Genomic DNA, 20,873 nt, shown 5'->3' with positions numbered 1-20,873 from the left:
TACCCGACCGCAGCCATTCAGCACAGGCCATTGATCCATTTGTGAAGCCATCACACTTATCAGGCCTCTCATCCAGTTTCACAAGGTATGATTTGTGCTGTGTCTCCATCAAACGTATGATTTTTTTTTAATTTGGGTGTGTCGTCACAGGACACCTGGATTTATGTCTTACAGGTATGCAGATTTTTAAAAAAAAACACAATGTATACATTCATACAGAAGTAATCCCTCTCAATCATCACTTAAGACCCACTGGAAGAGTGTGGTGGTGTATTTTTCTGACTCTGCCCTCTGTATTTTCTTATTTTTTTCTTATTATCTGTGTGTGGGACATTTATGCGCGTGTTCCCGAGTGACTCTGGGGTTGGCTTTTACTCTCATCTTCACTGGTAACCAACAGTCCTCCATAGTATACCTTTAAAGAGTTTCTGGAGGTGTACACTCACCGGCCACTTTATTAGGTACACCCTGCTACTACTGGGTTGGACCCCCTTTGCCTCCAGAACTGCCTTAATTCTTTGTGTCATAGATTCAACAAAGGAGCTGGAAACATTCCTCAGAGATTTTGGTCCATATTAACATGACAGCATCACACAGTTGCTGCAGATTTGTCGGCTGCACATCCATGATGCGAAACTCCCGTTCCACCACATCCCAAAGGTGCTCTATTGGATTGAGATCTGGTGACTGTGGAGGCCATTGGAGTACAGTGAACTTATTGTCATGTTCAAGAAACCAGTTTGAGATGATCTGAACTTTGTGACATGGTGCGTTATCCTGCTGGAAGTAGCCATCAGAAGATGGGTACACTGTGGTCATAAAGGGATGGACACGGTCAGCAACAATACTCAGGTAGGCTTTGGTGTTTAAACCATGCTCAGTTGGTACTAAGGGACCCAAAGTGTGCCAAGAAAATATCCCCCACACCATTACACCACCACCACCAGCCTGAACCGTTGATACAAGGCAGGATGGATCCATGCTTTCATGTTGTTTGCACCAAATTCTGACCCTACCATCTGAATGTGGCAGCAGAAATCCAGACTCATCAGACCAGGCAACATTTTTACAATCATCTTTTGTCCAGTTTTGGTGAGCCTGTGTGAATTGTAGCCTCAGTTTCCTGTTGTTAGCTGACAGGAGTGGCACCTGGTGTGGTCTCCTGCTGCTGTAGCCCATCTGCTTCAAGGTTCAACACGTTCAGAGACGGTCTTCTGCAGACCTTGGTTGTAACCAGTGCTTATTTGAGTTACTGTCGCCTTTCTATCATCTTGAACCAGTCTGGCCATTCTCCTCTGACCTCTGGCATCAACAAGGCATTTTCACCCAGAGAACTGCCGCTCACTGGATATTTTCTCTTTTCCAGACCATCCTCTGTAAACCCTAGAGATGGTTGTGTGTGAAAATCCCAGTAGATCAGCAGTTTCTGAAATACTCAGACCAGCCCGTCTGGCACCAACCATGCCACATTCGAAGTTACTTTAATCACCTTTCTTCCCCATTCTGATGCCTGGCTTGAACTTCAGCAGGTCGTCTTGACCATGTCTACATGCCTAAATGCATTGAGTTGCTGCCACGTGATTGGCTGATTAGCTATTTACACTAACAAGCAGGTGAACAGGTGTACCTAATAAAGTGGCAGGTGAGTGTATAATTATGAGTCAATGTTGAAAACATATCTTACACACATTTATTCATTCGTTTAAAATTTGCATGCTGCATGTTAATTCACACGGCAAAGGAATAACTTAGGGAGCACATTAATCCATCTGAGCTCAGGTAAATGGATCAGTTTTTCTGTTGCATTGTAAAACATCAGTTTGTAGTTATTCATGTTGCCACAAGAGGTCAGTCTTGGCAAGGTGCCACACCATTCACAACTGGAAACATCATGAAGTCACACCTGAGTTTGTTAATGGAATTATGTTGAATTATGATATGAAGGATTCTTCACAGTGAGTCCAACATTTCTTGATAAAGTCCAGAAATTATTGTTGGACAGCGTTTTGTTTGTCAGTCAATCAGATCCTAAGTCATCCACGTCGTTCAGGCTGTCCTCCATAGACTTAATGAGAGGAGGTGATTTCCTTTTACGCCTGTTGATGTCAAAAAATAAAATGACTTTGGTTAAAGAATAACATGATTTCATGTAAGACCGTAAATTAAACGCAGAAACTCAGTGGCAGAAGGCGAGTGGTCACCTCATCTCGTTCCGCAGTGAGCTCAGTTGGCCATGAAGCTGCTCGTTAGCCTCGATCTGCTCGTCCAGTTCTCTCTGCAGCTTCTTCTTAGCGTGTTCCAGGCGCTCGATCTCCTCCTCCGCCTCGTCCATCTGCCTCTTCGCCGTCTTCAGCCTCTGAGTCAGCTGCAGAGTTCACAAAAGTGAGATTAATGAGTCACAAGTCTGCAGCTCCTGACTGCTTGATAGCTTTTTCTTTGTGGTTAAAGTCTACCTGGTCTCTCTGGCTCTGCAGGTTGATGTGTTCGTCGTCAGTCTGCATCTTCATCTCCTTCACTTTACGCTCCAGCTTGCGGTTCACTTGTTGCAGGCTGTTGTTGTCTCTGAGAGCAAAGAGCATCAAATGATCACATGGCTGCTGCAGCTTCCTGTAACTCAAAACCTTCCTAGTGTGTTTCGGACCACAGATACTCTCACTCTTACAACCACAGGGAAAGTGATATGGGTGGGTTCACTGCTCGGGAGCTACCATCAAGTATCTGATGGACCATTATCCCTGCGCTGGGAAATACATTCATATACATTTATTTTTGTTGAGAGCTATAAGGTCATTATCTTATATGCAGGTGCTCACCTCTCTTCTCCTTGTAGCCTTTCCTCTAGTTCCTGGATGCGGGTGTTCAGTTTGGAGACAAGTGAATCCTGGTTGGTCCTCTGTGATCCTTCCAGATGAGTCACTCTGCTCTTCAGGTCTTTGTTCTGACAGAGGAAATGAAACAGAAGAATGTCATAAATAAAGGGAAATTTAAAGGTATCTTAGGGAGTTTTTCACCACTAATCGTGCTATGGAGCAATGTTAAAGAGCAGGAGGACACACTGCATGCACACAAGCAGGTGGACAGTCAGCCCAATCACCAGAAAAGATGTTGTATGTAATTTCAAGTTTCTTTATGTTTCAACAATGCTGTGGTCAGGTTTAGGCACATAACCACTTGGTTTTGGTTAGGGAAAGATCATGTTTTATCTTAAAATAACCAGTGTTGGGGACGATCCCGGCAGGAAAAGCAGCGATGTCACGGTGAAAAACACCTGCTTTTCGCAGCACTTACCCTGCTGAAAAAAAAGCAAAACACCAACTTTTGGGGGATAAGAAGCTGCAGGAAAAAGAGCCACGGTCGCTAAAAAAACACCCACTTTTTTTAGGGATTGAATAGCCTCTGGAAAAACAGCTACATGTCCAAAAAGACACCTACACATCTGGGCTTAAAAGCCTCGGGAAAATGAGCGACAGGTCTCTAAACACACCCACATTTGGTGACTAAAGAGCTGTTGGAAAAACAGCTATGGGTCCAAAAAACAAACAAAAAAAAGGACACATTTCTGAGCTGAAAAGCCTCAGGAAAATGAGTGACAGGTCCCTAAAAACAGCAATGGGTCACAAAGAAACACCAATTTTGGGGGATAAGAAGCCACAGAAAATAGAGCCATGAGTCGATAAAAAATACCCACATTTGAAGGCTGAAAAGCCTCTAGAAAAACAGCTACAGATCCAAAAAGACACCTACATTTCTGTACTAAATAGCCTCAGGAAAATGAGCGACAGGTCCCTAAAAAACAGCAACGGGTCACTTAAAAAACACCCACATTTGGGGGAAAAGAAGCCACAGGAAAAAGAGCCATGAGGCGCTAAAAATACTGACACTTGAGAGCTGAAAAGCCTCTAGAAAACAGCTACAGGTCCATAAAGACACCTACATTTCTGTAGTGAAAAGCCTCAGGAAAATTAGCAACAGGTCCCTAAAAAACAGCAACGGGTCACTAAAAAACACCCACATCTGGGGGAAAAGAAGCCACAGGAAAAAGGGCAACGAGTCACTAAAAAACACCCACATTTGAGGGCTGAAAAGCCTATCGAAAAACAGCTACAGGTCTGAAAAGATACCTACATTTCTTTGCTAAAAAGCCTCAGGAAAATAAGCGACAGGTCCCTAAAAAACAGCAACGGGTCTGGCTGAAGAGCTGCTGGAAAAACAGTGATGGGTCTCTAAAAACAACCAGTTTTGTTGTTTGTTGGTCTTGAACAGTGGTCTGCAGTTTGGCAGGCATCTTGTCTAGGTCAGCTCATATGCTACTTCACTTTAAAAACATTGATATGATACATATGAAACCTGCAAATATGGACTGGGTTAGTGTGATACACTGTCCACCCAATAGTTTCACGTTATCCCACTGATCTACAAGCACTGTGCAGGTAAGGGCAGGAAAGAAGGAAACTGCTAGCAGGTAAAAATGGATGTGAACGATGCAGGTTTCATTCTCAAAATCATTGCATGAAGAATAAAATGCCTTCGTGTTTGTTGAAGTTCAAGGACATACACACTAGGCTTTGGCAAGAGACACTGAATGCAAACAGAAACTTTGTTTGTTTATGAGAAAACCCTGCCAGACTCCTTTAAGTAGGTTTACACTAGCATCTCAGCAGAGAGGGTTCAGTACCTGTCTCTCCAGGCTCATCTTGTCACACTCCAGGTCCTGCCTGACTGCTCTCTCCTGCATCAGCTCGCTCCTCATCTGATCCATCTGTGACATGCAGAGAGAAACACAGGTTTTAGCATTCAGTAGTGGTGGCAAGTAAATAAGTTCGTTTTTTCAAGTCTGGTATTTCAGTATAATTTTGAGATAGTTGTACTGAAATAGTAATATAGGTGTGGCAAGGTGTTCAGTGGTTAGTATTGCAAGAGGGTTCCTGCTTCGAACCCAGGGTGGGGGAGTCCTTCTGTGTGGAGTTTGCATGTTGGCCCTGTGTCAGCGTGGGTTTTCTCCGGGTACTCCAGCTTCCTCCCACAGTCCAAAGACATGCAGGTTAATTGGTGACTCTCAGTTGGCCGTAGGTGTGAATGTGAGTGTGAATAGTTGTCTGTCTCTATGTGTCAGCCCTGTGATAGTCTGGTGACCTGTCCAGGGTGTACCGGGCCTCTTGCCCAATCTGAGCTTGGATACGCTCCAGCCATCCTGCGACCCCCAACAGGATAAGCACTTACAGAAAAAAAAAGTATTTGCATTTTATGCCAGATAAACAACTACTCCACTACAGTACATTTATCTGACAGCTGTAGTGACCAGTTACGGAAAAGATATAAGTTTACCCAAAAGAGAAATCAATTCAACGCATTCTTTTGTCTCGTGACCTCTTACAAAAAAAGCCTAGTTCGAGCCTGCCCACCAGAGAGACATTTTCCATCTACACTCTGACATGGTTAATTTAGATAACTTTTAGAAGCTCAAATATGTCATTTATTTGACAAAATCAAGAAAGAAATCAGTCAAAAGTCCAAAATATGAACATAAAAGTGGGAACCAGAACTTCATGTTCTTATTGGGGTGTTCGGTTGGGGGGAGCAGGCAAATTTATGTTTCCTAATATAAATCAAGGCTGCAGTATAGGTCATAAAGCCCATCCCCTCGGTGTTAGTGAATGTTACTTTCTTAATATCCCCCAGCTCCAAAAAATTCTACGCCTAATGCATATACTTATATATGTAAGTAGTTAAAGGTAGGTCCAGCTCAGCCACCTACAACAACAAAAAATGTGCTACACACTGCTGCACCTGTATTATTACTACTGTACTGTACTACCATACTAATACTGCATTAATACTAATACTTCTGTACTTTTACTCAAGTAGTATTTGTCATGCAGATCTTTACATAAAATGAACTGTTCTTGCACTGCTGTATTGGTATTGTGTTGGTAATGGATCCATTACTTCCACCACTAACATTCAGTCACACTATATAGTATAACCTAAATGTGTAGTAAGTTAGCAAGGGTAAAACATGTGGGCACTAATTCTTTATGACAATTTATGACCAGTTTTATATGGGCTTCACTTTCTATGTTCTTCTTTCCATACTGACTGAAACCACTCATTAAAAAGAGCAGTACCTCCTGAAAAGCACTTTCAGGTGAAACTAAAAGTTCCCAGCTTAATTCCTAAAATAAGAGGAAATGCAGTCTGGTCTGAGCAGCCACATCAGATCTAAAGGCTCTCTTCTCTCTAATAACATCCAGAGGCCCAGTGAAGGGAGTGTGAATAGCTGCTCACAATAGTTTGCTGTTTTTTGTCTTTGCACCATGTTTTGTGTCAATTAGTCTGCAGCGCTTTGCTCCCATGAATGGTGGCCTACTTTACGGGGCGCACCGAGGACGCGAGGCTCTTATGACGACGTCAGCGATGAAGAAACATGTATGAAGTCAGCGCGGTTCAGTCGTGTTTCAGGGCTGTTACAAAGCAAATGTTAGGAAACAAAGCAAAAAGTGTCTGAGGGGAAATCTGAGTGCTCAGCCCTACATCTGTTTATAATCAAAACAGACGGAGGGCTGGGTGCTCAAACTGAAGCCGGAGCGTAAAGGTTGTCTCTTCACAGTTGGGGGAATCCATCAATGTTAGCAAACACAAAATGAGAGGGAGGGAGTGAACCTGCCTGCTCTTTGGTTTTGTCTAACCGCTCCATCAGGCGGTCGGCACTGCTGCGCTCATCATTAACATCTTCTTGTAGCTGGCTGATGCGTCCCTGAGAGGAGAGGAGCACATGAAAACCATCATGAAGTTAATATATATTGCATCACACTGTAATGTTTACAAGTACAGAGGACATGATGAATCTATCTCCTGAGGCTGTGGTTAGAAAACTGGCTCAGATTTTTAAAAGGGTATTGGGTAATAACACATGAAGAAAGCTGTGGAATAAATGCAGTACCACAAACACTAAGTATTTTGTACATGTGTTCAATGCTGAATGAGAGTCAGCGAAGGAGTGAAAGAAGATTCCTGAGAACACCCAGACAGGTCTGATAACTTTGTACAGTAAACATGAGTTTCCTCAGTCGATATGCAGTGTCAACAGTGATCGCACTGGTGTCACCGTGTGATGTTGTGTCATCAGCAAGACAAACAGTGCTGAGCTGTCAGATGTTGTTGCTATGGCTCTTTTCAGCACCCTTATAGTTCACAGGAACAAGTGAGAGCAAATACTGGCTACTGACAGATAAACACTTCAAAACGTGATAAGCTGAAACATGTTCGACCGTGTGCTCTGATGAGAGTGAGCTCAGTTTGTAATTTTAGGTCCAGATGATCATTAGTTTAGAGCTGCAGCTTTTTAGCAAACATGTATACAGTTTATCATTATTACAGAGAACATTGCTGTTGTCATCCAAACACCTCATAACTCCTCTTATGTTTAAAGTGTAACTAAAGGATGAGATGTACTGTTTATGTGTCAAAATCCTCCAGAACATCATGTACGAATGTGATGTTAAATAAACAGGCTTGTTTTGTTTTTGATAAATGAGAAATTCTTTGCAGGTGCTGAGTCACAATGATCTGCACAAAAAGACAGTCTGACCCAAGAGAAGACACTGTAGTCAAAATATTGTCCAGTATTTCCACAGTAAAATAAGACATGGGAATCAAGGAGCAGAAACTGAGTAATCTCTCTTCTTATTCACAAATAAGCCACAACTGATTCATGTTTATGTTGATGCAAATGTCATTTATTTTCTACACCCTGCAATGTGACAAACTATAACTATTATTTGAATCTTGAATTAATGTTTATCCTGTGACAGCATCTTAATGGGGCACGCCACCAAATTTTACACATTTGTTTTACTGGTCGTAAGTGGTGCTACTCAGCCTGTAGCCCCTTTTAGACAGAGCTCAATACTGCCGCAACAAAGACTCTTCGTTACACCAACTTTGATTTTTTAAACTGAATCAAACTCATTATAATGCTGCCCCAGTGTGTGATGTTAGATAGCAAAAGAGGCGTGGCAGGCGTGACATGTAACACAACAGCATTGGCCTCTAGTGTGACATATAACATACACACTGTCAGCGCTTAGAAAACCATTATGATGGCATAACATGGCAATAACAATAATCTACCATCCCTGTTACATGGTGGCTGATCTCACCCTCTGCTCTGAGGGTAAGGAGCTCCCGAACCTCACTGTCTCCCTGGTGTGCAGACATGTTTGGTTGCTGTTTTTCTTCTTTGAGTTAGCTGCTAACTGCTAACTGCTGTTTGTTTAATCTCCTATTGGTGGGTTGAAAACATCGTCAAAATGGTATACCCGCACCGTCCTGCCGGCTCACATGTTTACACCCCCTCATTCCATGTTTGCACCTTTTATGCTAAACAGCGACATGGAATAAGGGCGCACAACTATAAAAAGGGGCTTGTGCTATATAATGTCTTGAAGACCACATATGTATAACCTTTAATTGCAAAATTGGCCAGTCAGAGAGGGTCTAATGAAATATGAAATTTAGGATGTTGGTGAAGATTCTCAGTCATTCAGGTCATGGTTATCTTCCTCTCTCATCCAAGAGACTTCTTTTGTCCATAACTCAGAACTAAAGAAGCCTCTTGGGTAAGCGGTGAAACAACTTCAAGAAACTTAAGAAGCACTTAAGAAATTTAGGATCCACTGGATCAGTGGCAATCCTAGATTCTGTGGGGCCCCGGGCAAAGAAACCCCCCAAGGTCCTGTCCTAACTAACATTATCCAGCTGTCATATGGTAGCTGGGGTTTTGGGGCAGTGGCAGTGCACTGTATAGGCCTTAATGGGAGCTTTTAGGGGGTTTATAGTTGTCATTGTAAAATATGCTAATATTAGTGGCCACCGGGGGCCCCTTTTCCCAAATTTTTTTGAGGGGCCCCAAACATTTGTCTGGTTTGCCTCTCCTGGCGGTGTATGTACCCCTTGGATCCAGTGTTTTGACCCATTTTGTACCCATACTAGAGAATAAATATCAGATCATTGTGTTCTCTGCTGAATCCTTTTGGACCATTCTGTTCCTATGTTGAGGCCGCTGAGACATTCACCTCCATGAGTTTGACCTGCCGCTCACGCTCTCCCACCGTGGTTGCATTCCTCTCCTCCAGCTCCTCCACCTTCTGCTCCAGCTGCCGGCCCCTCAGCTGGGCCTCCTGCTGCTCCCTGCAACACCGCCGCAGATCCTCCTCCAGAGGAAGCAGCTGAACACATAACAGACGACAGAGCAAGCACACACTCTAAGATAAGGTAACATGCAATGTCTGCTGTTGGGTAATGGTCAGTTAGCTAAACACATATGCAGAATTATTAGGCGGCTCTTTATGTTTCTATTGAATCTCGCTCTGAACGCTTAATCAGAAGAAAAACACTGAAACAAAGCGACATAACTCCTTTCCCTTCCTGCTGTTGACTTTTCATTTTATTTTATTGGTGACTCAGACAGTTGAACCCACATGCTGATGAATCAGTGAGACAATGAGCACCACACCTCTTCCTGAAGTTTTTTGGCTGCCAGTCGGGATTTCTCCAGCTCTGCTCCCTTTTCCTGCAGCTGTCTCCGTAGCTCGTCCAACTCCCTCTGACTCCTCTCTCTGGCCTCGTCGACCTGGTTCTGAAGTACATCTGTGGACGCCTCGCACTCCTCCATGATGCTATTCATCTTAGATAAACAAAGAGTGTCTTCAGTGAGATAAGTGGACCTCTTTGGGTATATGGACAAGACAAGTACAAGAAATACCAGCTGTTTCTGCTGATCTCATGTGGCCGCAGGGTTAAGATAACAAAGTTCCAGTTCTCATTTGGCTCCTGAATTTTTCCCATAGGGCCCAACAAATAGTCCAGGTCTACCTCTCACCTTCCTCTGCAGCTGCTCCACAGTCCTGTCCTGCAGAATCCTCTCATCCTCCAGCTCAGTTTTTGTCTTCCACAGCTCCTCTATTTGTCTCCTCTCCTCCTTGAGCTTCTCCTTCAGGTCCCTGTGCTCATGATTGAGCTTGGTCAACTTACTCTGGGAAGAAAACAAACAAAGGAAACTGGAGACTGTGAGCTGTCGAGCATGGCGAAAAAAGCATTTCACGGTGTAGAGAGGCAACAAACGTGAAGAGAGACGGGATGGCATGGAACAAAGTGCGTGGCAGTTACATGTTTCTCTACAGCTAACAGCAACCTGGCATTACCTGCACGTCCTCCAGGCGAGTGAGCAGCGACTGGTTAGACTGACACATCTCCTCCTCATTCCTCCTCACATCCCTCAGCGCCTCCTCAACCTGATGCTTTTCCCTCTGAGGAACAAAAAAATAAAGAGATATGCATAGAGACCAATTATTTTTTAGTTAACTATTTCGTTATCTCAAGAAAACAAGCTTTGTTATCTCAAAATAATGAGATAATCAACCTGTTTTTAGGGTTAAACAAAAGGTTGTTTTATCTTGTTATTTCAATTAAAATTAGCTTTGTTATCTCGAGATAACATAATTACTAAAAGGTCCATCAAAAATCAGGGGTGCCATGCCAGCATGCACAGATAGCGTCTTGATAACGGTAGCAACTGATTAAAGCTGAAAATGTCAATTCAAGGAGTACCTATTATTGATATTATTGATCGTGTCATGATCCTGGGTTTTTTATATTCTGTTATGCTATGGACTTTGTTTGGGAGTTTGCTTCCTGTTTTATTTTGTAGATTCTCTCCTCATGTGTCTGGTTTTACTTCCTGTCTCTGTGTGTTTTCCGGCCTGTTTCCTGTCACACCTGTCTCGTTAGTCCTTCCCTGTTCCCAGAGTCTTCCCCTCACACCTGTTGTGCATTAGTCTTGTCTGCTCCACCCTTGTTGTTAGCCAATCTCCATTTCCCTCCTTTTGCCCATGTCTTCCTGCTCCAGCTGTGTCTCATTCTTGCGATTAGTTTTCTGTGTATATATATATACCTGTGTGTTTCCTTTTGTCATTGGTCTGTGTTACTCCAGGGTGCATTCTGTGGTCGTTCCTGCATTCAGCCCTGTGTTATTCCTGTATTCATCCTTGTTCAGTTCCCGGTTGTTTTTCAGTTTGGTTTTTGTTCTGTTTTTGTTTGGACTTTAAGTTGCCTGCCTGTACTGGATGTTTTCAATCGGTTACATTACAGCTGGCTTTTTGTTAGAAACTCAGACTTTCTGTTGGTCTGCATTTGGGTCCTCCTCTGAACTGACAAGTGAGAGCCCAATACACTTTTGGTAACTTTCATTGCCAGGCTCCCTTGATGCTCCTGTGATGCACTTGGGCACAGGGTGGGATCAGATAGAATACATTGTTGGTGGATGCATTTCAGGCTGTGACAGTCATGGCTTATCATATTCACTACTGTAGCGACTGCAAGAAACAAACTAAAAGTCACTGAGAGGCCTACAGAAGACTTGCTGAGATCCAAAAAATGCGTTAAATAAATGTATTAATGAAAAAAAATCCACTTATCATAACCTGGACAAACTTATAAACGAAATGATCACAGCAGACGAAGAAAAGTGCGGTCAACAAAAACTACGGCGACCCACTCACCCTCTCTCTCTGACAAAAAAAAACCCCACACAGGTGAGGATCAAATGCTCGTATAGCTTATGAGTGTCTCCCAATAAACGCAATCACAAAAAATAAGAAACAATACTATCCCGAAACACTAACCAAAAACATAACGATACAAAAAATATAAACCATCCCAAAACAAATTACATTCATGGCTCCTTCAACTACTTTGACTCCCTTTATTCATAAGCCTCCCATCATCAAGACACACTAACAGCTTGGGAATCCTCTGAGGAGATAACAAAGCTTGTTTTCTAACGAACTAAAGCAACCTTTTGTTTCTCGTGATAACGGGTTGATTATCTTGTTCTCTCAAGATAAAATAATCAACTTGTGATGTCGACATAACAATATTAAAAAAATAACGGGGAGGACAGCCGTTCTTGGCTTCCCTACAACTGTCAGTAAGATAAATGCTGATTAAAAAAGACATCCAGAAACAAACTTGAGTGAATCAGTGTTCCCACCTCCAGCTGCTTTGCTCTCTGCTCCAACTGTCTCTCTGTGGTTTTTGACTCCTGGATTGCCTGACTCAGCTGATCCACCTTATTATTCAGCTCCTGCACCTTTCCTCTCAGCTGATCTCTGTCCTGGCTCAGCTCCTTCAGCTGCACCTTCGCTACTCCTCTCTCCTCCTCTGCTTCGACCCTCTTCTGACCCAGCAAAGCACTGCTCTGTGACACAGGACAGAAAAATAAATGATTAAACTCTGGTTTGACTTTTGGAAATAAAGAGAAATAGTAAAATGAATGTTGCTTTGATACCTCTTTTGCCAGGTCTAAATCTTTAAGCAGCTTCTCAAACTCATTTTCATATTCCTCCTTCAGAGCTGCCATGTACGAATCATGAGTCTCCACCTCCTCTTTGAGCGCCCCCTTCAGGGCGCTGAGCTCCCTCTCCCTGCGGTGCAGCACCTCCTCCTGCTCCTCCTTCACCTGAAGCATCTCCTGAAAGTCCGCACGAAGCCGCACCATTTCCTGACAAACATCCATCAAAATACTATGTCACTACCTCGAGTCCAGGGAAGGAGCTTTACAGCTGCTGTTGATCTGTGAAGTGTATCTTGTTCATGTGGTTTCATTTACCTCCAGAAGAACTTCTTTCTCTGTATTTATCACCTCGGCCCTCTTGGCCTGGTCCAGCTCGTCATGCATCTCGGAGAGCTGCTGCTGAAGGTCTTTCATCTCTGTCTTAGACCTATCCCTCTCTGCCTTCATCTGAGTCAGCCTGACATCATACAAAAATATGCAGGAAAGACAGACGACAGACAGAATTTAGTTTAGTATAAAGCAAGGGAAGAAGCCTGCTTTGACATTTTAAAAATATGTTTGATGGAACTAGATAACAAGAAAGAGTATCTGCTGCACACTTAATCCAAATGGTATTTGACCCCGCTTTCGGTCAAATGACCTTCATCGGATCATACATCACAGTTCACTTGAATGACCTGAAAGTATGAGCAGGAGCTTAGGTAAAGAAAAAGGAGCACAGCATGAAGTTCATGGCTATTTAGTTCTGCATTTCAAAACCGTTTCATCTGCTTTCAATGGAAAACATTTAACTTTGTTTGATGGACTTTGGTTTGTAACATCTACAGGAATAATTTAGAGGAATTTGTTTTTTCTTATCGAAAGTTGGGACCCTGACACACCAAATCAACCATCAATGTCGAGCCGTCCGTCTGTCACCCTAATCTTTGCAGTGTGTCCTGCACTGTTGGCACTAGTCAGCCCTTGTCTGCTGTTTATTGGTCGATTTAGCGCGTTCAGTCGGTGTCGAAGACAGTGGAGCCCATTCGTGAGTGAAATCACTCTGATTGGTAGTTCAGCTCAGCGCCCAAGAAGAGAAATGAAAGTGAGGAAAGTAAACAAACAACTAAAGTCAAAAGGGCATGAGATCTAAAAAACAAACTTGTTACATAAGTTGGATTTCTTTTTTTGCCCTTGAGCTCTTTAACAGAAACAATTAGCACCTAGCAACAACTAGCTCGTGGTAAATGTCATTTGTTCTTTCAACATTGTGCTAACTGGCTAACTAGCGCCTCAAATCTGTCCTGTCGGCCTTCTGGTTTCCCTCTGAATGACGAATACAAACTACCGCTGCCTGCTGGTATGGAGAGTTATTTCCTCTGACACAGTAGCAGAACATACATGCTATTTGGCCTTCGGCTATAGTCTCTATGATGTGTTCAAGTGCAACATTTTGGCCGAGACACAGTCAACATGAGGAGAAGTTCAGATACCACTCTCGTTTCTGTACGATGAAAAAGAGGCTACAGCTAGCAGCTGGTTAGCTTAGTTTGGCATGAAGGCTAGGCACAGTGACTCTGTCCAAAGGTCACAAAATCAACCTGTCAGTACATCTGAAGCCAACTTATTTACACGTTACACCTCGTAGAAACAATGAGTTCAAAACAATGTGCTGCACTATTTCTTGGCAGCTTAGCAGCAACTTCCAGAAGCCAAGGAACAGCTAGTCAATAGCAGGCTGGCCGTTTCCTTCTGTTTCCAGTTATTAATGGAAATTTGACGGGGGTTGAGGGAGAGGAGGGGTGTTAAAATGTGATGGTTTTCTTTATCACAGCCCTCATTTAGCCGAAAAGATCTGGACATTTTTATATAGCATAATTTCATTATAGTCTTTGCTGAGTGACTCTGAGGTCAGATTCTTACTCCTGTTTGGTAGAATGAAGTTCAGCCTCGATCTCGGCCAGTCTGTCGCTGAGTTTGCAGAGCTCTTCCTGACTTTTAGCCAACTCTTCCTGCAGTTTCTTCTTCTCTGTCCTGGCCTTTTCACAAGCCTTGGCTAGAGTCTTTTCATTCTGCACAACAGAAAACAACATCATCAGTCACAGGAATAGGAAGTGAGTGTTTAAGACGTGAATCAGCAGGATGGGGCTGCACTACACCTTAATCTCTGTTTCCAGTTTTTGCTTTAATTCAGACACTTCTCTCTCCAGCGCAGCCTGTTTCTGCTGCAAAAGTCTCACCTCAGCTGCGTTATCCTACATGTGAGAAAAGGGAGACGCCCAACATTACCGTTAGTTTCAGACAAAGACATTAAATCATGCTGTACAGTGATCTACACTTGCAAACATCTCATCCCAACACACACTTTCTCCTCCTCCACATTTTCAGCAGTCTTCCACTTGACCTGGTTGACCTTTTCAAGCAGCAGGGTGACTTTCTTCTGAGTGGTGGAGTCATCATCACTTGTCCTGAGAGGCGAGAGGAATATTTCACAAACACTCCAGTACTAACAGGGTGCAATGATAAAATCAAATTTAGTCAGTTGCTAAACAAAGACATGGCAGTGCAGGACCTCTCAGCGGTGTGAAAGGAAAAGGTGTAACTGTTTTCACTCAAAACTGCTTTAGGTACACAATGTTTTTTTAAAACAAGAGCTCTACTTCAGCACATTTAAAAAAAAAAAGGCCAGTGATGGATCGTAAAACTTTCCATGTGAAGAAGTTATTTTATCAGTGGAAACAAGTACATGCTCTGCATTCCTGACTGCTGCGTGAGCACACACAGCTGGAGCGGCACCCCCTTATCTCACTGCACTACATGATCACAACCACGAGTTAATCACCCAAAGGTGACTGTAGGGTTAAACAAACAAAAAAAGACAATGTAAAAGAGGAACTTCAGACGCAAGCTTATTCATTAGGCTGTTTTAAAGGAAAAGACAGTTTGTGAAATATGGATGTGCGTTCCTGCTGAATTTGAGATGCAAAGATTGACACCTCTCTCATATCTGCACATTAAATATGAAGCTACAGCTGTTTAGCTCAGCTTAACATAAAGGCTGCCGCTGGACACAGGGGGAACCGGCTAGCCTAGCTCTGTCCAAAGGGAACAAAAAATATACCTACCAGCACCTCTAAAGCTCACTAATAAGATGTTAAGTCTCTTCAGTTTGACTCCTGATTTTATCTACGTTTTTGTTAAAGGTCCAGTGAATAGGATTTAGGGTCATTTATTGGCAGGAATGGGATACAATCTTCCTAACTATGTTTTCATTAGCCTATAATCACCTTAAGAAGCATTTTCGTGTTTTCGTTATCTTAGAACAAGTTGTTTATATCTACAGAAGAGTGGGTCCCCTTCCATGGAGTCGGCCATATTGTTTCTACAGTAGCCCAGAACGGACAAACCAAACATTGGTTCTAGTAAGGGCCATTCTCGTATGCATTTTCGTGTAGTTCTCCTACATGCTTGGCACATGGGAGATGTTTCAGTTGGTTGAAATCTGCAGCCTCACTACTAGATGACTCCAAAGCCTTCACACTACATCTTTAAAACATGTTTATAATGTTGCATTAATGCATTGCTTGTGTAAAGCACTTTAAATTGCCTCTGTGTTTAAAAAGTTGCAATACAAATAAAGTTGCCTTGCTTTTATGCAAAGCTAAGATAAGCTAGCTGCTGGATGTAGCTACATATTTCAGGTACAGAGATGAGACTGGTCTCAGTCTTCTCATCTAACTCCCAGCAAGAAAGCAAAAAACATATTTTTCAAATTTAACTAACAGTCTTCAGGTGCGAGTGGCACTTACCCATCCTTGAGGTATGTGAACAGGATTTGTTTTGCCGTGTCTTCAGGTGGATCTACTGAGAGTTCTTGCTGTCCTTTCAGAAGATCAGGAGTGACCTGGTTAGGGAATATACACCTCATAAATACACCCTTTCAAATGACAACTGTGTCACGCCACGAATCTCTTTACCTGTGCGTCTCTTTCATCTGATTCATCAGTCTGTTCACTGCCTGATCTGGAGATGGAGGGTTTCTCTGTGCTGTGAAGTAGTCTCGCAGCCTGTGGAGACATCGTCTCTTTTCCCATGTGTCCTTTAAGCAGTGTGCTGGGCTTGTTCTCGTCCTTCGGCATAGAGGCTTCTCCGCCGAGGAGTCGGGCCCTGGCTGACCCCGGAGGATATATACCACATGTGGTCTCACCCCTGATGCCCTTCAGAGACGAGGCTCTGCTGGAGGAAGAGGAAGAGGATGAGGAGTCCGAGGTTCGACTACTGTCTACGCTGCGTGACCTTCGACACTGCTCTGGGTTCAATCGGTTCCTGGGGCCTCCTCTTCCCCTCCGCTGGCTGCTGTTGAACTGGCTTATGAGCTTCCCTACAGACATGAAGGGGTCTGAATCCACTGAATTTGGGGACCTTGCAGGGGCTTGTCTACCTGAGGGAGGTGTGTTGTTCTGGGCGACTTCACTCTGGTCTCCCTCTGGGCCCTCAGCGGGCAGAGGGATCCTGGGTTTGTTCACATTGACAGTCTCAGAAAGAGGGTTTGTGTTTAGCTGTGCAGGTCGAGAGACTGAAGCTGAAGGAAGAACTAAGTCCAGGTTATTACTTTCAGGGTCATAAGGTCTCAGAATCTCTGGGTGTTTCTGATAATGAAACAAGGGGGAGGTTGATGGAGAGTGTCTTTCATCCACAGACCTCCTCACTATGCCAGGATTGTATCCCGCCTGGTGAGTGATGACAGAGATGTCCCGGTGGTTCTCCTGACCAGAGCTGTTCAGAACTACATAGGGTTGACCTTTAATCCCCTGGATCTGCACCCTGACTCCAAACAAGTTGTCCTGGCTGCCTTTGGGACTGCGTGGCTGCATGTAGCTCCTCTGTATCCTGACGTCTGGAGAGCCGCTCAGCCTGTGAGACTCCATTGTGACTCAGAGCTGGTGAAAAAACAAACCGGCACGTTTAAAATGACACCCTGCATGGGAACTGAGACTGATGCATCAGGTTGGTGAAGCTGAGGCTGGTGTTTACACAACATTGGAGCAGGGTCAGAGCCACACTGGGACACAATGACAGACGTGCAGGGAGCTCCTCACACAGCTGCACTCAGCCAACATAAAGACAGAATAAATGGACACTGACAAGAGCCTGATATTGCTGTGCAATTGAAACAGCTCCTTCTGTGTGCTCATGACAGTGTACTATTGTACAACTGCATGACGACTACAACTGGCCGGGGTCTCCGAGGTGTCGTCACCCACTTCATGGGATGACACTAGTGGAAATTTTTTTATCCACAAATATGTTACTGTGAGGCCGAAGCACAAGAACACAAGAGGTGTTGTGCAGCAGACAAAATGGTATCTTCTTAACAGCATCATTTAATGAATGACTTAACAGCTCATTTATAATTAGAGCTGCACAATTAATCAAAATATTATCGAAGTCGCAATATGGCCAAGTGCAATACTCAAATCGCAGGAGCTGAAATTTTTTGATAAAGGTAAAATGTGTCACAACATACCATTATAAATCAAGTATTGTGATGCTACAGAAATGCCCCGGCCTATAAATCGTAAGGAAACATGCTTGTTTGGTTCAGACCCCAGCAAAAATCACATCATCATCATTTTTATATTCTTCTTTACAGTGAAAATAAAATGCAAAAATTACCATTCCCACTGAAATCGGAACTCATATCTTCACAGTAATATCTGTCAAAGTACCATAAAACTTCAGTTAATAGCCTGGTCCCAATTAAACGCAGAGTCCCTTTTACTAGCCCAGTATAGCTACACATTTTGACAAATAAATGCCTGTCTCAATTAGACACCTGGTCTGGTTGCCAAGCAGCTTTATTTATAGCAGGTCCTCGGATGTATTAAAGCGGGTTGTTGGCTACCTCAAATTATGTGTCCATTCCTCGATTACTCTGTAAGTTATTTATATTGCTTTAGTCTGTAAGGGTCCTTAGATCAAATGAATCAAAAGGGATTTTCATGAAAATTAATCCAAGTTGTGAGAAAGCCAGGTGCTGTAATCCTTGACAGCAGTAATTTACTCTCTCTCTGATGCGCTGTTTGTCGGAGCTAGATCAAATGAATGATTTATAGTTGATATATAATCTGAAGCCTCACTTTTATCCAAGTAATATTCATACTTGTTTAAATAAACAATTTAATTGTATTTCCCATCTTTCTTGAGAAGAGTTTTGTATCAAAGGAATTAAAGGCCTGTCCCATATAGATGCCTATTTCAGCGATTTGAGCAAATAATAGCCCAGGCTATTAACTGAAGTCTTTCGGCAATTGCAATCATGCATCCTATTTTTAATAATAGGTAAGTTCAGTAAATAATATTGGAATCACTTTCCAAGAGTTTCTTTACAAGTTGGTCTGTGATTGCTTTACTAATAGTTAATATATTATTTACAAATGCTTTACAGATCAGTTGTAAGCTATCAACATGAACAACTTTTGGGCTGCCAGGTTGTGGAAATCCCCCTCCAATATGACTCTTGCTTTGTCCTTGAACGAAGTCTTAAATTCATCGGAAAGTCCCCTCAAATGGAGCGTTTGACCACCAAAATGTACATAAATTTTTAACATAGGCTACTTTGACAACAGTAGCACAGTCTTTTCCAGGGTTTAAATGCTGCATTACAATAAAGTGATTTAATTTCCTGAACTTACCAGACTGCTGTAGATGCTCTAATATTTGCCTTTAACCACTTAGTCACTATATCCACATTAATGATGATCCACATTAATGATGATTACTATCAGAAATCTCATTGTGTAAAAGCACCACTGATCTACAGTCAATTTAAGAGCTGGCTTAAAGGACAGACTAAGTAGTCTGCACTAGAGGAGGATGTTTTACAACCTGGCAACCCCAATAATGTTCTTATTAATAACTGTTTTATGAAACATTAGTTCATATTTATTGACCATGAATAACGCCACTAAAGCTAACAACCTCTGTATATAAAGTGAGCTTTATTAAAATAAGTAAACATATTAATCCAAATCAAGATCCCATATTTCAAAAATGTATTAAATTATTTTTTCTTCATTTTATTTTACTTCATCACACTTTTTTTTTTTTAACTTAATCATCAACCTAAACTTTTAAAATTGACGTCTCGCTGTTCATGGTGAATCCCACTCAGGTGAAAATGCGGATCTGCGTTTATCCGGTTTGACTTGATGAACTTTACTTCACACTTTTAACGGTAAATAAAGTCTAACTGCGAAAACACACACAGGCACAACAAGAACACCTACATCAATCAGAAAGCCTATCCCTAAAAAACGTGATCTTTACAGGCTGCTGACAGATGAAGAAAGAAGATTAAAAAAACACCTCAAAGTGCATTAAGGTCCTTAAACTCACCGCTGAGCCGCAAACACACAACAAAACGCTGCAGAAACAATACCGTGTTACTATGTTGAGGAAACACGAGTTAGAGAGACATCGATCTGAGCTGAAATTTACCCGCTGTGTGTCCTGTCTGAGGGCTGAGCAGAGTCCTCTTCCTCCTCCTCCTCCTCCTCCTCTGTCCGCTCAGACTGCCCTGCCTCCTGGACCCGCTCAGAGAGGCGTTCACTGCCTGCTCCGTGTCAGAGATTCAAAACATATGATCTGCTGCAGTTAAGTGCCTCTTATTGAAGCCAAAAAAAAGACGCTGTGGGCTGGAATGGGAGGGTTACTTTTTAATCCACTACAGATTACTGAATACACGCCCTAAAAGTAATTTGTAACATATTCTATTAAATTACTAAAACTAAGTTACATATTGTAAATACTTTGGATTACTTTTGGAATACTTCCTGTCCACACTATATATCCGTAAATACCATAGGTAAATACGCACCTCTGTCATGTAGATAAACCAAGGTATAAAACAAAACAAATAAAGCAATCCCTTAAAGTAATCTATTGTAAAGACAGTAACTGTGTTCAGAATACCACAATTTAACTGTAATTGTAACGAAATACAGTAACTCACATTTTGTACTTTAAAGGTGCAATTTAGCTACCTGTATTCAATTACTCCCCAACCCTGCCTGTAAGTCACTATAATGAGAAACTTTCTAAAAACAAATGACTAAGTCTACTTCTCTCCAATAATAATAATGAGGAACTCTTTAAAAATAATGACTTAGTATTGTCTTTCATTATTCTAAGAGTCAATATTTTGAGATTCTACTTGAGGAAGTTCTGCATCATGATGACTCACAGGATCTTACATCACATTGGCAGAAATGGGCTTCCATGGAAAAATATATTTATTCAAACTAATAATGAATAGAAGAATAGGACCATTTATCACACCATAATATTTTGTTAATGAGTGTGTGTCGTGGGAAATATGACTAACAAAGACTTTCAGAGGGATGAAGGAGGTTAAAAGTTCCTGTATGAGTTTGTGGACACATGGACTGGGCATGTTTATTAAGCTACAGTAGTCTGTAGACACATTTTTGTTATTAAACCAAGAAGGAAAAGTTTGTCACTGACCCTGCAAAATGGCTCT

The 20,873-nt window shown here is 42.4% G+C and overlaps 1 protein-coding gene across 5 annotated transcripts; it reads right to left on the bottom strand.

The window, feature by feature from the left end:
• Nucleotides 1-92: 92 nt before the first annotated feature.
• On the bottom strand, nt 93-19,937 carry LOC126408290 (cingulin-like protein 1). Of its 5 annotated transcripts, none has more exons than XM_050073763.1 (19): nt 19,832-19,937; nt 16,309-17,271; nt 16,141-16,235; nt 14,697-14,799; nt 14,491-14,586; nt 14,255-14,403; nt 12,668-12,809; nt 12,347-12,559; nt 12,050-12,256; nt 10,203-10,307; nt 9,881-10,033; nt 9,515-9,685; nt 9,075-9,227; nt 6,665-6,754; nt 4,676-4,759; nt 2,814-2,938; nt 2,454-2,562; nt 2,202-2,365; nt 93-2,096 (listed from the first exon to the last, which is right to left on the bottom strand). In XM_050073763.1, the coding sequence occupies exons 2-19, from the start codon at nt 17,257-17,259 to the stop codon at nt 2,018-2,020; spliced, it is 3,189 nt and encodes a 1,062-aa protein (XP_049929720.1). In that variant the 5' UTR covers nt 17,260-17,271; nt 19,832-19,937; the 3' UTR covers nt 93-2,017. The 5 variants fall into 5 exon arrangements, with proteins under 5 accessions (XP_049929720.1, XP_049929719.1, XP_049929723.1 ...); XM_050073762.1 differs by having other exon boundaries at nt 19,730-19,862; XM_050073766.1 differs by having other exon boundaries at nt 14,736-14,799; nt 19,730-19,862.
• Nucleotides 19,938-20,873: the final 936 nt, after the last annotated feature.

Source organism: Epinephelus moara, chromosome 20 (genome assembly GCF_006386435.1).
Source record: "Epinephelus moara isolate mb chromosome 20, YSFRI_EMoa_1.0, whole genome shotgun sequence".
Taxonomy (NCBI): Eukaryota; Metazoa; Chordata; class Actinopteri; order Perciformes; family Serranidae; genus Epinephelus; species Epinephelus moara.
The sequence above is the reverse complement of the archived record's forward strand: the minus strand, read 5'-3'. Positions and strand labels throughout refer to the sequence as shown.